Source organism: Ambystoma mexicanum, chromosome 9, assembly GCF_040938575.1.
Source record: "Ambystoma mexicanum isolate Mex_15411 chromosome 9, UKY_AmexF1_1, whole genome shotgun sequence".
In the NCBI taxonomy this organism is placed as follows: domain Eukaryota; kingdom Metazoa; phylum Chordata; class Amphibia; order Caudata; family Ambystomatidae; genus Ambystoma; species Ambystoma mexicanum.
This window is the reverse complement of record NC_090931.1, coordinates 1463665287-1463680155: the sequence shown is the minus strand read 5'-3', so window position 1 is coordinate 1463680155 and position 14869 is coordinate 1463665287. Positions and strand designations below refer to the sequence as shown.

Here is a 14869-nt window from a genome sequence, read left to right as displayed (position 1 = left end):
TTTTAAAAATATGTTGAGGTGCTGCGGTGGGCAGTGTCTTTGACATGTCGATTTGTGTGTCTAACCTACAGAGGCAATGGACCTGGATGTGGAGAAGCAGAGGTGCGACTGGCATGCATGTCTGGAACATTACACTGGCAAAGTATTTCCTTACACATCATAGCCCACATTGCTGGTGTGCGACCATTCTGCTGTATTGTTGCCACCAGAGCTTGCAGTTCTCACTGCTGTAATGTTACCAGAGCTTTATCACACATTGCTTGGGCATCATCAGATCTTTCAGCCCATACTGCTGGGATATTACCAGCACTATAGTGCACTATGGTGGAGTTTTACACCAGTTTGCAGCACATACTGCTTCACCATACCAGAGTGTGAGACACACTGCTGGAGTAATACCAGAGCTTAGAGCAGTATGAGGTTGCAGCAAACACTGCTGGAGTAATAACACCAGTGCTAGCAGCACACGCCGCTAGAGTACACTAGCACTTGTAATACACATTGCTGGAGTAACACTGTAACCTGTAGCACACACTGATGGAAGAAAACCATCTTCTAAGATGTGCATGGAGTGGGCGCATGTTGCTGTCGGTGCTGTGTTACTGAGGCAATTTTGTGTGATAGTTGCATTTCATTAACATGCCATTGGACTGTATTGCATAAAGAGGGCTCTGTAACAACGCAGTTCAGTGTTCCCCTAGTAGAGTTAAGTTAAAGAAATATATTGCTCTGTGCTGGTTGCACCTAAGCTAGGGAAGACTTTCCTTTTGGACCGAGAGGCAGGGGTTATTATCTAACCACTTATACTGCACAGTGCTTGAGCTATGGAAACTATCTGGCTGAAATGTGTGCAAGACGGGGTAATGTGGAGGAACCAGAAAGGCAGATTACCTGGCTGGGGGTGGGGAGGAGGAGGAGGAGAAGAGAGAGAGAGCCCGGTAGAGGGAGGTGCAGCAAAGGTATTTAAGGTGCGCAAAAGAAGAATACTAAGAGCAAGTGGCTATTATTAGTTTGCATGGGTCGTTAAGGAACAACTGTGAAGAAAGGGAAGAAAATCAAAGAGAACGTAGAGGAGGGTAAAGAGGAGTCCGAAACAGACGGTAAATAGGATAGGAATAGGAAGATAAACCAGTGCACTAAGTTTAGTTCTGGAGGTGGAGGATTGAGGTGTGGTCTAGACTGGATTAGAGGAAGTATTTGGAGACCTGTAGGATTAAAGCAAGCTATGGTAAGGAGAATAGGGACAGGAGACCGCTGTTCACCGTGACCGTTTAAACTCATTGTTGAGGATAGCTGCTGTTTTTGTCTTGTTTGCGCATTGAGATGGTTGGGGACATAACTTGTTAGTTTAGATGCTTGCCTGTGTCCCTTTGCTGCTTCGGATGCTTGGCTGGATCATAGATTTGCTGCTTTCAATGCTTTGTTGAGTTCTTTGTTGTGTTCTTTAGACGCTTGGCACAGTGCTTCGATACTTGGATGCATTAATAACTTGTTTGCTTCTTTAGGAGCTTGGCTGTAGACCTAGATTTTCTGCTGCATATGTTTTGTCTGGGCCTTGCCTTGTTTGCTGCTTTAGATGCTTAGTTGAGTCCTGCTTTACTTAGCTGCAGCTCTGCGATGCCATCCATTTCTCTTGAATGGGATCTTTATAGATTCAGGTATTACATATGCTGCTGTTGGGTGAAATATCCTAAAACGCACTTCCAAAAACATCTTTTTCTTTCCCTTGTCATTTTAAGATTGGGCCTCAAAATTGCCAAAGGATTTGAGACTGGAATCCCACAAGTCCCCTGGTTGGGCATTGTTTTTATTTTTTTTGTTTCTTCCGGGTCTTAACCTCAGCTTTTGGATGAAGCAGACCTTCTTGAAGGTAATTAGTAGTTCCTGCAAAAACATACCTTCTGCTTTGAAAGAGGAGTGTGCAGATTATGTGCATTATGACCATTGGACAGGAATCAGACTTGCTGAGCTTTGAAATCCAAGATCTTTAAGTTGAGGAATACTGCTCGGCTGCTAGAGAAGATAAGGGTTTATCAAGTGCTTCATCCTTGGGACGGTGGGTTTACTCAAACTCCTTTGAGATTGCTGCATATATTTTCCACAGTAATCCCAATCTAGTTGATATATTTGGGCCCTACCATGAGGCTCTCAGGTACCAGAGCTTTAGGATAGAGTAAGTACAATCCTTCTATCTCACTGTCCACTACTGTTTACAAACTTGAGGGTGACAGCCACTGTAGTTATTTCAGCAGTGGTCCACTACTACATTCCAGCTCCATGCCAACACAAAAAAGTGTTAAATGGGTTCTCTGGCCTGATCTGACCAATCGCCATACCTAATTTTGAAGAGTGACTAAATCCTGAATCCAGTCACCCACGCCTGACTCCTTCCTCAGATTCCATAAAATCATGATTTCTTTGACATGCAAGCCTTCAGTCCAGCGGTGAAACTTGATGTCTGCTCACTGGGGTTAACCCGAAGAAATGATGGAGCAAGACTCCTCGAGGGATCTTGAAACATTTGTGTCAAATACTAAATCACTCTGCTGTGTGCCTAACCCCCTTCCCCACCCAGCACACACAGGAAGGAGTTAAAAACGTTATCCTTTTTCTTGAATTGCTTTTGAGTCATGGAGACTGGTTTTGAGAACCTGGTATTTTTTGCACTGGAACTAGTGATCCTTGTCTGTGGTCTACCACCTAAAGCATGTTTTGCTCAAATACCTTGGAAAAACAAATATACCCGAAGACATTTGGTGGTACTGAATTAGTTTCACTATTTTACATATACATTTTTAAAAACAATAAGACATTACGAACATTGGTGAAGTAGTATCAGAACCAACAAAGTGCATACCAGCCCTGACTCACATATATACACACATTTCTTCACTTGCACAATTGACAACATGCTGAGAGTCGTATAACTAGTTAGCATGGAGGAGTCTTGTTAATTATCGGATAAACCAGACAAATCGCTCCACCAGCTAAGAACGGCCATGTGCTGGGTTCATTGCAATAGTATAAAATCTCCCAACCTCTTGCACTCCAACTTTGCACTTGTGAGAACCTCCTCAATGTTGACATGCACAATCTCTCACCAGGCAAATACCAGGCACTTGATGCCATATTCAGCCGATTTTAATATCCTAAATTCTAAAGTGTTCCCTGCGATAAGAGCTGCTGGGAGGGAATACGTCTGACTTGCACCAGTTTCTCTACATGCTGGACACCGTCAGGGTCGACCAGGAACCAAAGGTGGTCTTGCAAATGCTTTTCAGAGTGGTCGCAAATTACACTGTGTGAGCAAGCTGAACCCCTCTAAGAACGGTTTGCGGGGGCAGACGTCCGTTCTCCCATATGAGATATAGGGAAAACATGGATCAGGATAGTAAATTCTAACGCACTTTCGCCTAAGTGAGGGATGTGGGGATGAGAATAGATCTAAGGAATGAGATGCAATGTATAGCGGAGTAGGGTAGGCGGATCAGAAATTGAGTATCTGCTCAATAGGCCCATGGTGCAGAGTCCCACTGGAAAATCTCCAGTGTTCCCTGTAGGCTAGCCCACCACTTGACACCCTGCCAAAAAATTATTCTATCTGCTGAGTCAGGAGTGCCAGCACTGTTCTTCAAATGGATTGTGTCCTCCCACATATTCCTCATCTTATGATCATTATCCTTCCAGCTTCAGCTGCTTTGGAAAAACTTTTAGACCGGGGGTGCTGTGTGCCATCTCGTCGAGTTGATGTCCCTCAAGGGCCTCCGGTTCGACTGTCAACCTCATCATCAGTGTAAGTAGTGCACATCGCGCCTTTGGCTACAGTTCCGTTTTTCCGAGCTAACGCTTGGAAGAATTACGGCACGCTTCGTTTCTTCTGTGAACTTCGATATATTTTTGTTTTTAAAAAATGTCTTCCCCGTCTGCTCCATCAACACCTAAAACGGGCTTCAAGGAGGGCCAAGACTGTGGATCGAAGATGTTGACCACCGACCCCCACCACATATGTCTGTGGTGTCTTGGTACTGGTCACCGTACCTCTGACTGTGGCTCCTGTCAGGCGATGACCGAAAAGGCTCTCGGGGAGCGCAAAAATAAATTGTGGGTGGGGGGGTTACCTTCGGAGTCCCCTTGGAAGAGTTCAAAAAGAAAGCCTGATGAGTCGAGGGATTCTTCTCGCTGTAAAAATCGAAAGGGTCTCGATCAAGAAGTCGATCACGCCATTCTTCATCTTTGAAGAAGGCCAAGAAACGGTGTCATAGGTCACCTTTGACCTCCAGTGATTCCTCACCTGAGGTAATCAAGTGTCCAACTAAATCAGACTCCCCAGCAAAATGGGATGCGTTTCGTAATTAAATGCTCAATCATCGAGAATGCAGCCTCGAACCCCTCGAAGGACAAGCAGAAAGCCGATGGGACTGTCGATCTGCAAAAAGACGACAAAGGGAAGTCAAAGACTAAGGGCCTCATTATGACCTTGTCGGAATGGGTTTAACGGCGCCGGTAATGGTGCTGGTGCCGTTAAACTCATTCCGCCCTATTACGGGGTCCCCTCGCGGGACCCGCTTTGGATGTCTGGTCGGACCAGACATCCTTTGCGGGTCCCACGAGGGGACCAAGGAGCTGACAACGGGCATGTTATTAACAGGCCCATTGTTAGCTCCATCCCCATTCCCATTGAGCCCAATGGGGGCTCAAATGGGAATGGGGATGGGTAAATTGAATGAGGAATTACCGAGTCATCCAAGGTTGGAATGGCCCGGTAATTCCTCATTCAAGGAACCCGGACCCGAGTTTGGAGGCAGCCATGCCGCAAATAGTGGCATGGCTACCTCCAAACTCATAATGAAGCCCCAAATCTTCGAAACCGAGCCTTAAGCTGGTTCTGCATCGAGAAAGATCTCGATCTGATGAGAAATTGTCGAGGGTTTCGGCAAGTCTGGAATCCAGTCCATCAAGGGTTCCTTCGAAGAAGAATAAGAAGTCAACAACGTCACTGACACTGTCTGCGTTGGAGCTGTCGATACCAGTATCGAAGTAGATGCCGACAAAGGCGAGCCGACTTCGAAGTCATTGTCGACGATTACTTTGAGATTATCGAAGCCAATGTTAGTCCAGGAAAAGCAGTTCAAACCTTTGCCCAAAAAAAAGATTTTTCAAGTCTTTAACAGCCATCTATGAAGATAACGAACCTTCAGATAACACACCGCCATTTGGGTTACAATATGGCACCCCTAATATGCCAGATGAACTGATCTCTGATGAGTCTAGATTAAAAGACTTATATGACAACCTTCAGTCGGCCAGTGGGTTAGATACCTCTCCCGAGTTAGAATTTGGCAAACCAGATACTACTGAACATGCTGACTCCTCATATAGAAAACCTATGAGTAAGGTTAGAGAGTTTTTAGGCTGGAGCAGTCCTACTCCTTCTTTTGAGCAGGATGACATGACAGATATCTTGGAAAAGGGTACCCAGAAAGATCCAATTTTTCCATTTCACACTGCATTACAAAAAAGGGTCTCTGCAGATTGGGAGAAACCAGAGACTGCGGCAGCAGTGAATAAAAAGTTTGCTAAAAAATACAGACCATCCAGCAGCGACCCAGAGTATCTCACTAAACATCCAACACCAGAAGGTTTGGTGGTTTAGGCTGCTACATCTACCAAGCAGTCAGCATACCCATCCATCCCTCCTGATAGGGATGATAAGAGAGTGGATGCCTGGGCAAGAAAGGTATTTACTGCTGGCAGTATGGCATTAAAGTCAATTTATGTAACTTGTACCTTGTCATGGTTTACGTTTACTCTATGAGACTGCATAGCTATGGTGGCTGACCACATCCCAGAAGGAAAAGAAAGCGACGGCTTCCTGGCAATCAAGGATGGTAAGGAGGCAATGGGTGAATGTCTCCAGTCAGGTCTGGATACTACAGACCGCATCAGCAGATCCATGGCAACAAGCACAGTGTTAGGCAGGTTTACATGGTTGAGAAAGTCCGGGTTTGCACCAGATGTTCAAGCTAGACTACTCTATATGCCCTTTGATGGCTTGAGGCTGGTTGGCAGCAAGGCGGATGAGAGTTTGGAAAAGCTGCAGACCTCAAGGGCAGCAGCTAAATCCCTTAGCGCGCCATTAGAAGGCCTGAACACCCCTACTCTGGCTCATCTTCCTGGACGGATAAGTCCTTTCAATTCTACTCAATAGGAAGAGGAAGATGACACACCATTCAAAGAGGTCATAGAAGAGTCCCTCGTGGTGGACGAGGGAGAGTTGCTAAGCCAACCCAAGCAGCAGCAGTTTTACCATCAGCTGCCACTTCAACCACCTCAAAACCACTCTTGAGGCCTTGACTCACAAGACCCCGGTGGGAGGCAGACTTGCTCAGCATCTGAAAGAATGGTAGGGCATTACTTCAGATGCTTGACCATTGGAAACTGTAGCTCAGAGTTACTGCCTCCCTTTCCAAAAAAGGCCTCCGGACCATCCACCGGGGAACAACTCTTTCAAAATTCCTGATCCACTCCTTGTGCAGGAAATGTTTCCCCTGCTAGGGAAAGGTGCAATAGAACATGTACCTATTTGATTCGCAAAAAGGATGGAGGATTGAGATCTATCTTGGATTTAAGAAACTTGAACAAGTTCCTCAGGAAGGACAAGTTTAAGATGGTTACCCTTTCCCAAATCCTTCAAGCTCTCCAACTACAAGACTGAATGGTATATTTGGACCTTCAGGATGCTTACTTTCATGTGCCTATACATCTCAAGCACAGAAGGTACCTGAGGTTCGCGGTTGGCAATTCTCATGATCAGTTTCGAGTTCTGCCATTCGGGCTGACCTCCGCCCTGAGTGTTTTCACCAAATTGGTGGTGGTGGTGGCAGCGAGTCTCAGCAGAGGGGGTATTCACATCTACCACTACCTAGACGATTGGCTGATTAGGGCTTGTTCACCCGAACAAGCCTGGGAATATTGCAGCGTAACCTGCCACTCTCTTCACAAACTGGGCTTCTCACTCAATTACAAGAAGTCCCACTTCATACCATCTCAAAGACTCCAATTTATTGGACCAGTCCTGGATGCTTCCTCAGGAAAAACCTCACCACCCGAGGTGAGAGCTCAACATATTCTGCAGATGGTCACCAAATTTCAGAGTGCCCTTCAATGTGCTCTCAGGACTCAATGGTCCCAGTTTTCGGGCAGAATGTCGGACCATCTGAAAGTTCCGAGCAGAGTCTCTCAGGACCTTCTGTGGTGGGCTTGCAAGGACAACCGTCTCAAAGGGAAATCTTTTTTGGCAGCCATGGCCGGAGATTACTTTAGTGACGGACGCCTCACAGGGTGGGGTGCCCACGCCAACGATCTGACAATCAGTGGTTGTTGGTCTCCACCAGAGTCCAAACTACACATTAACCTTTTGGAGCTGAGGGCAATTAGACTAGCACTGAAGGCCTTTCTGCCCTCTCTACGGGGGAGGAATGTCCAGATAATGACAGACAACACAGTGGTCATGTACTACCTCAGCAAGAGAGGAGGTGCAGGTTCACTACCACTGTGCAGAGAAGCAATGCAGCTCTGGTTCTGGGCAATTCAAGACGGAATCTCTCTATCAGCAGCTCACCTAGCCGGAGAGGCGAACAAGGCGGCGGATGCTTTGAGCAGGCAGAGCAGTCTCCCACGAGTGGGAACTAGATCAGGAAGTCCTCCTTTGGTGAACCACTCAAGTTTATCTGGTTGTGACCAGTGTCAACCGGACATGCAAGCCGTTCTGCTCAAGGGAATTTCCCCCAAGAGGAGCTCTAGGGTATGCGTTCGTAATGGACTGAGAGTTTCCACTCCTGTATGCGTTTCCTCCTGTCCCCGTCATTCCTCATGTGATCAGAAGGTTGAGAAAGTTCAGGAAAAATCCTAATTGCTCCCGATTGGGCCATGAGGACGTGGTACCCCTGCCCTCCAATACATCTTCACAAAGAGAGGATCTTCTCTCGCGAGTGGAAGGTCGGGTTCTCCATCCAGAGGTCAAGTCACTCAGCCTTCACGCATGGTTTCTGAGAGGTTGAGGTAAAAGGATTGGGACCTCCCGGATGAAGTAATGGAGATCTTTCTTTCGCCCAGAAGGCCAGCAACAAAATGTTTGTACCTCTGCCGTTGGAACACGTTCAGCAGCTGGTGCAGGGATTAGAATGTGGATCCTTTTCTATGTGATTCATTGACGCTTTCCTTTTTGTTAAATTTGGCAAATCTGGAGCTCCAGATTAGAACAATTAAAGGTTACCTGGCGGAGCTATCTATTTACAAGCGCTCTTCAGAGGAGGATTCTTATTTTAAGATCCCTCTGATTGTTCAATTGCTAAAAGGTCTTACTAATGTATTTCCACCAGTTCCATTCAATGTCCCGGTATGGGATCTCAATCTGGTGTTAAGATTTCTGACATGCATTCCTTTTGAGCCTTTACACTCATGCCCATTAAGACTCTTAACATTAAAAACTGTTTTGCTTATTGCAATAAAGTCAGCCTTCAGGGTAAGCAAATTGCTGGCTTTCCTGTAAACCTCCACATTCGGTTTTCCATGAAGACAAGATTGTTACGATTGTTCTCAAGGTGAAACCTTCTTTTTTACCTAAAGTAGTCTCCGACTTCCACCTGTCGCAAAAAATCATTTTGTCAACTTTATAGCCACCTCCCAGTACGGGAAAGGAGGAGGAAAGATTACATAGACTGGACGCACAAATTGCTCTTTTTTTCCATTTATAGAATGGCTATATTTTGCCAAAATGACCAATTATTAATTGGCTATACTGAACCTAAATTGGTCCTAGCTATTAAAAAACAAACCTTATCCAGATGGATCATCCTGGCTGTTTATGAATGTTACAGATTAGCGGGCAAGGACTCGCCGGAAGGCATAAGAGCACATTCCACAAGGCGCATGACAACCTCTGCTGCTCTTCAGAGGTGTCCCAATCAAAGACATTTGTCCAGCCGCCACTTGGTCATCTGGTCACACTTTTGTGAGACATTACTGCCTGGATTCATCTTCAGTCAGGAAGGACAATTTGCAAAAGCGGTCCTTCATTCGGTCCATGATTAGAACAAAATTAAATTTGTACTCCAACACCAAATTATTACTTCTTTGGGAGTCTATCATAAGATGAGGAATAAGTTGGAGGACAAAAGCCATTCGAAGGAAACGTTACTTACCCCTGGTAACGTTCTTTGAATTGAATGTTCCTCCCACGTATTCCTCATCGCCCCTCCCAGCCTACCCCGCCGTACAATTTACGTGTTCTTACACTTAATGCTTTCTTGGAGCCTACGGTCTATGGTACGCCTGGTAATTCCTCTTCAGGAGGGGGAAAAATAGAACTGAAGCCAACGGGCGCTGCATGCGCTACGTATACTGATAACATCACCAGTCGAACAGAGGCCCTCGAGGGACATCGACTCGACGACACAGCACACAGCGCCCACTGTCGAAAAAGATTTCCGAAGCAGCTGAGGCTGGAAGGATAATTATTATAAGATGAGGAATATGTGGGAGGAACATCCAACCAAAAGATAGTTAGATGGGGTAAGTAACTTATTCTTTAACACCATGCCAAAATGGGTGATGGAATAACTCATTTCTAAAACTGTGCAAATCTAGAGGTAGACCCAGGTTTTACCTGTGCTACTAGCTGCAAGGCGTCCGTTTTCAACTCTGCCGTGCAGTTGCAAGCAAAGGTACTGTTCTCTTGTTCTAGGGATGAGCCTATTTTAAAATCTGGCTCTAGATAAGAACGTGGCTTCATGGCGGCTACACAACAAATCACAAAACCAATTACGACCTGAAACAGCCTTCAACGTCAAGGCACCTTCTTCACTGTTGGAGGTAAATGAAGGCTACAGTATTGAGCAGTGGCAGTGAAAAACTACAGAACACTTTGTGAAAACCATGATAACATTTTTCTAATAAGTCTGTGTGCCAGAAATTCCAAAGTTGGAGGGGATATCTACTGTAACTGTCCAAACATTTCCAAATCAGCAAGCGTTTTCTGAAATTTGTGGAGAATATCGAGTCATGCTAATAAGAAATGCTTTATGTTGAAAACTCAGCACTGCAGATTTTGTCTATGTGACGCTTCTTTCAGGCTTAGCTACAAAATGCCTCTGCAGTGGGAACAATTAAAAGCAAACCTACCCATGGAAACATTTGGCTTCAGAAGTGCCACTGGTGTGAATCAATGTTAGAGAATTTGTTTGGAACCGCAAATTATATCTTAGTGTTGCCAGCATCAATTTAGCCAATTGTACTGTGCCAGGAAAAGAAATGTGATTCGCCTTTTGTCTGAGCATATGTCCACGGACATTACACACAGTGCATTTCAGTCCTACTTCTCGTCAATCTCTGTGCATACAAATGCTAGAAGATTTTGAGCTCATAATTAACTACCAGAACAGCTACTATTTTCACTATTCTTGTCTGGTAGAAAGGGATTGTGCATGACAGTTACCAGTTTGCTGCTGGACATGGCGCAAGTGAGCCAAGCAACTTCTGGTCTTGTTGGCCAGGCCATACATCCTCTTACTGGAATTACACTAAGTGCTCAGTCTAGCTATATATCTCTGGGTCCTGCCTGTGTTAAAATGTTTGAATGGGACATTTCGGTTTTTATCAGTGGAAACCCTCAATGAAAATAAACAGGACTCTGACTGATCATGCAAAGGCAGTAGCTGCATTATTACTGCATCCAGTATTTACATGCCCTCCCAGCCCTGACAATGGTGGACGATTACAGCCTATAAATTGCTTTGGGTCATTTGCATCCAGATGCTGCAAGCAGTGGGTTACATTGGATTTTTTTGCATCACAAATACAGAATGAACGCACATTAGCGATGTGCATCGAGTGGTCCCTAGAGAATTAACTTCTAGGGACCACTCATTCGATCAGTTGGAAGGAGACATTTACCTAGAACTAGGGCACCTTTTCTTTTTGTTACAAGGCTGTGCTCTTCACTCGCTTGTCCTCAAAGTTACTCTTGGCTCCAGTTTAGGCTATGCAACTGTGCTTTCAGGCCCTCTGACTAGTCTTTTTCTATCTGTCCCTGTCTCCTCTCGCTGCCTTCACTATGGTTCTGATTGAACGTCTGATGATATTAGGTTAAAATAAACGGATGAGAGACATTACTGTTATACAGCTCTTAATGCCAGATTCCTTCCTCTTAATAGCTGTTACTAGTACCCAATTGAATGGTTCAGCCTCGACTGGGATTCGAACTTGTGAACTGCAGGCTATCTCCCTAATACTAGGTAACAGAATTTTAAGTAGAGATGCTTACAGATTAAAAATAGGTACTCCTATTAAAAGCCGTCGAATGGATGAAGGCCTTGGTTCCAGACGGCCAGACTTTGTCGGGCTTGTGATGTTTCTTAGCATCGCCATCAAACATCTCAGTGCTAATTTAATCAACCTAATGGGGCAAGAAAGCCACAGGTTTCTGGCCTTTCGTGTTGAGCCACTTCAGCCGTGCATCTAAATGAACTCACCATTACCAGGAGGTTTCTTATGTTCTTGCTCATTTGTTTCTGTGTGTCCCAGTTGATTCCAGGTTACATCTTCTGGCACTCTTAGAGTGGGCGTGTTTACTTTGCTTGGATTGACATTAGTTTACACTACTCTGGAGAAGCTAAAGTTCTTACTTGTTTCGATCATGGGTTTCTGGTGCCGCCATTGCAACTTCTGTGTCCCAAATCACTTTTTTCTTTGGATGTTCTCTTAGAATGAACATTGGTTAAGAATTATCAAACTGTTCCATGTGTATTACCGCATTTTTCCATCACTGAATGTTTTTTGTTTTCACATTTTAAATTTGAATTTAATTCTGTGCAGCAGCAAAAGGCAGAGATTCAGGTCCAATATCTGTGGGAGTCAGCTTGGGTACTCCTGTACTCTGTTTAGAGCCCACACTACTGACAGAGGACCACCAACTCATTGTTACCTTAGCACCAGAACACCACACTGTTGCCTAATTCACCAGAGCTTTGAGCCAAAACACTAAGAGGTTTGTTGCCATCATAGCCACCAAAGGTCGAACAGTGCCACAGCTCTATAGCTGGAAAAAGAGAAGCGTGACTAGCTAATCCTCATAGTGCCCAAGCTCTGGATCAATGGGGAAAGAAGCCACTCTTTCAGAGAAATGGGGACAACCCTTAGCAGAGAGTCAGCCCTCTGCATGTCCGATCTGCTTTCCACTAGAATCCTCCATCTTTTAATGGCTAAAGAAAGGTATGTGCAGAAAAGGTACTAACATTTCCCCATAATGTGGCAGTGGAACAACACTGTGTTAACCTTCGATTGGAAGGACCGTCTTGCTGGCATGAGGAGTGCATAATGCCTTCCACTCCCCATGATATCTGGCTATCAGTGAAGTGCCGATTGCTTTTCCTTCTCAAAGGTCTTTCTGCAGGTTGTGGCCTAGCGTGTGGTTGCTTTAAAGAGCCTGGCATGGATTCCATTGGTCCTTTGTTCGTTCTCTGGGGAGAACGTACAGCAGCTGCCCTCTGATCCTGTACAAGATTTCAGCCTTGCATAATTCCAGAAATATTAATTCAATAACAATACAATATTTGAGACGTTGAGAAAGTTGTTTTTGGAAGTATGATGTAGGATTATCAAGCAGAAGGCAGAACATAGAAGCCTGTGTATCTATAAAAGCTAGCTACACAGGTGTGCAAGTGTAACCGGTAAGTAATGTATTTGTGGGTTGGTTAGACATTATCATTATCTGTCGGCTGCTTGTTAGATTCCTCTCTTGCTCCACAGTCTCCATATCTTCCACTTCTTCTGCTTCTCTTATTTTAGATCCTGACTTCCAGGCCTACACAGGCTGACTTCCCACTATGCCTGTGCTGCAGGTAACCTATTCGCTTCTAACCCCTCCTTTCCTAGGGACTATGACCCCAGAAAAGAGCAGTCTCAACGTATGTGTATTTCTACCCTCTATATGCTCTTTCATGGTCCTTGTACCCATGGATCCACTTTACAGTTTGGGCGTTGCTTGCTCCGTTTCCCAAATGGAAACTGGTTTTCTTCCAGCATTGCCCAGTGTCTCCTCCCGATGGGTGGGTGGAGGGGTAGGAAGCTCCTAACCAAGTGGGTTCTTCCATTGTTCTAATTCATAGAGGTCACCTTTGCAGCAGAAGGTTTTCCCAATACAATAGCATAACTGGTATTACTGACCAGGCATAGTCTGACCCAGTCACTGACCCTGTCTACCCAACACTTCTGCATCACGTACTGTGTGCCACACTTCCTGTGAACCGAGGCTCCTTCGGCATAAGTAAACACCTGCGCAGACTTGAACTCTGCCGGTGCAAGAAGGAAAGAATCGGAAGACCGGACAGCTTTTGTGTATGCCTCCCTCTTGGTTGGTTTTAGATTCCTTGCTGCCAAATTGCCCCCCCCTCCTCATTGTTGGCTCCCTGCTCCTTTCTCTCTCAACTTTACTCATTTTCTGCTGACTCCCACCTCCATTACTTGTAAAGCACTCTGTTGCATCCTGAAGGTAGGCTCAATAAAAATACACATTTTAAAAACACTAATAATAATATGCCAAATCTCTGACCACGTATGCTGAGCCTCCTCTCTTCCCACCTACTGAAGTCCCCCTTTTACCATCTGCTGTTTTCTGAAACCCTCGCACCCAGTTTATTGCAAGTCACATTACCCTTCTTTGTGTTGCTATGCTGACTCCATCCAATGGTGCATGGAGCCCCACCTCTTCCGTAATCTAGCATTGTGAACCATTGGCTGAGGGTACACAGCCTTTCCAGTGCTACAATATGGGGACCTCCGTAGTCTGTATCCACCGCCCCCAAATCTCTTGATGTCATGTGTGTAGCTCCCAGACTGCATGCTCCTGTTTTTAAAACACCTCTACATCATTAGACAAAGTTACAGAGCTTGCTTGTTTCTGTGAGATAAATATACCAGGTGATGATGCTAACCTGGGGTGTGGGTGAGCCGTTTACGTGAGCAGAGTTAGAGCCAATGTTTCAACCCCACATACTAAAACAACCACTTCCCAGGCATTAGAAAAGAATGAGCGTCTTGCTTTGCCTGACTCTGGCATCTCTAATCCACACTGCCTGATTCCGTGTAAGCATCTGTCCTGTCCCTCTGCACCTCTGCGCAGTCACCTCACATGTCTCAAATCACCCTTCAGCATGTTAACTGACCTTGTATGTTCTTGTATCTGCTTCTCTCACCAGGTGTGGTCTGATGGCTGACGAGGGAGAAGCCGCTCCCTGGAAGTAAAATACAGGAGGGAGGGAGTGCCATGTATGCCGGCGAGGGCCCCACTGCTTCCCTTTCTTTATTTTGTTTACTTGTAGTTTAAGTTGGACTTTTGCTGCACATTTCTAACACATGCCCTGCAAATTTGGCTGGCCTCTGCATCTTCTAGAGACTTATTCAGTGCCCCGCGTTCACTGGTGGAGCTGGATTTACTGCTTCTTTAGGTGAAGTGGGAAGCAGTTCCTCTTGGCAAGTGGATTGAGGGTGAGCAGCCATCTGCACTTACCATGGACTTGAACATTAAAAAAGTTTCTGGCAGATATTTTTTGGGAGTGGGTGAGATTTCTTCTAACCCGATGCTGGTTCTCGAGGTTTGAATGTGTGTAATTAAATGATTTAATTATTGTGACAAAAAAGGAGTTGGCCAATCAATCTTTCTGGTTTTTTTGTTTAGTGGCATTTGCTTTAAAATCTTCATTCTGCCGTGCAAAGAGGGCATGTGCAGTATGCGAGTACTCATACTGATACCAAAACTACCTTCGTCAGTAGGAAACATGTCCACCAGCATGACATTTTAAAATGGATAAAC

General features: G+C 45.2%; 1 protein-coding gene across 7 annotated transcripts in view; it reads left to right on the top strand.

The window, feature by feature from the left end:
* Positions 1-14602, top strand: part of DNAJB2 (DnaJ heat shock protein family (Hsp40) member B2) — a 628983-nt gene extending 614381 nt beyond the window's left edge. For 6 of the 7 annotated variants that reach the window (XM_069616895.1, XM_069616890.1, XM_069616892.1 and 3 more), the window contains exon 10: positions 14256-14602. In XM_069616895.1, the coding sequence (XP_069472996.1) occupies positions 14256-14266 (11 nt within the window). In that variant the 3' untranslated portion in view covers positions 14267-14602. Of the gene's footprint in view, positions 1-12846; positions 12900-14255 lie in introns of all 7 variants that reach the window. The other variant, XM_069616893.1, reaches the window with a different exon arrangement.
* The last annotated feature ends 267 nt before the right edge of the window (positions 14603-14869 follow it).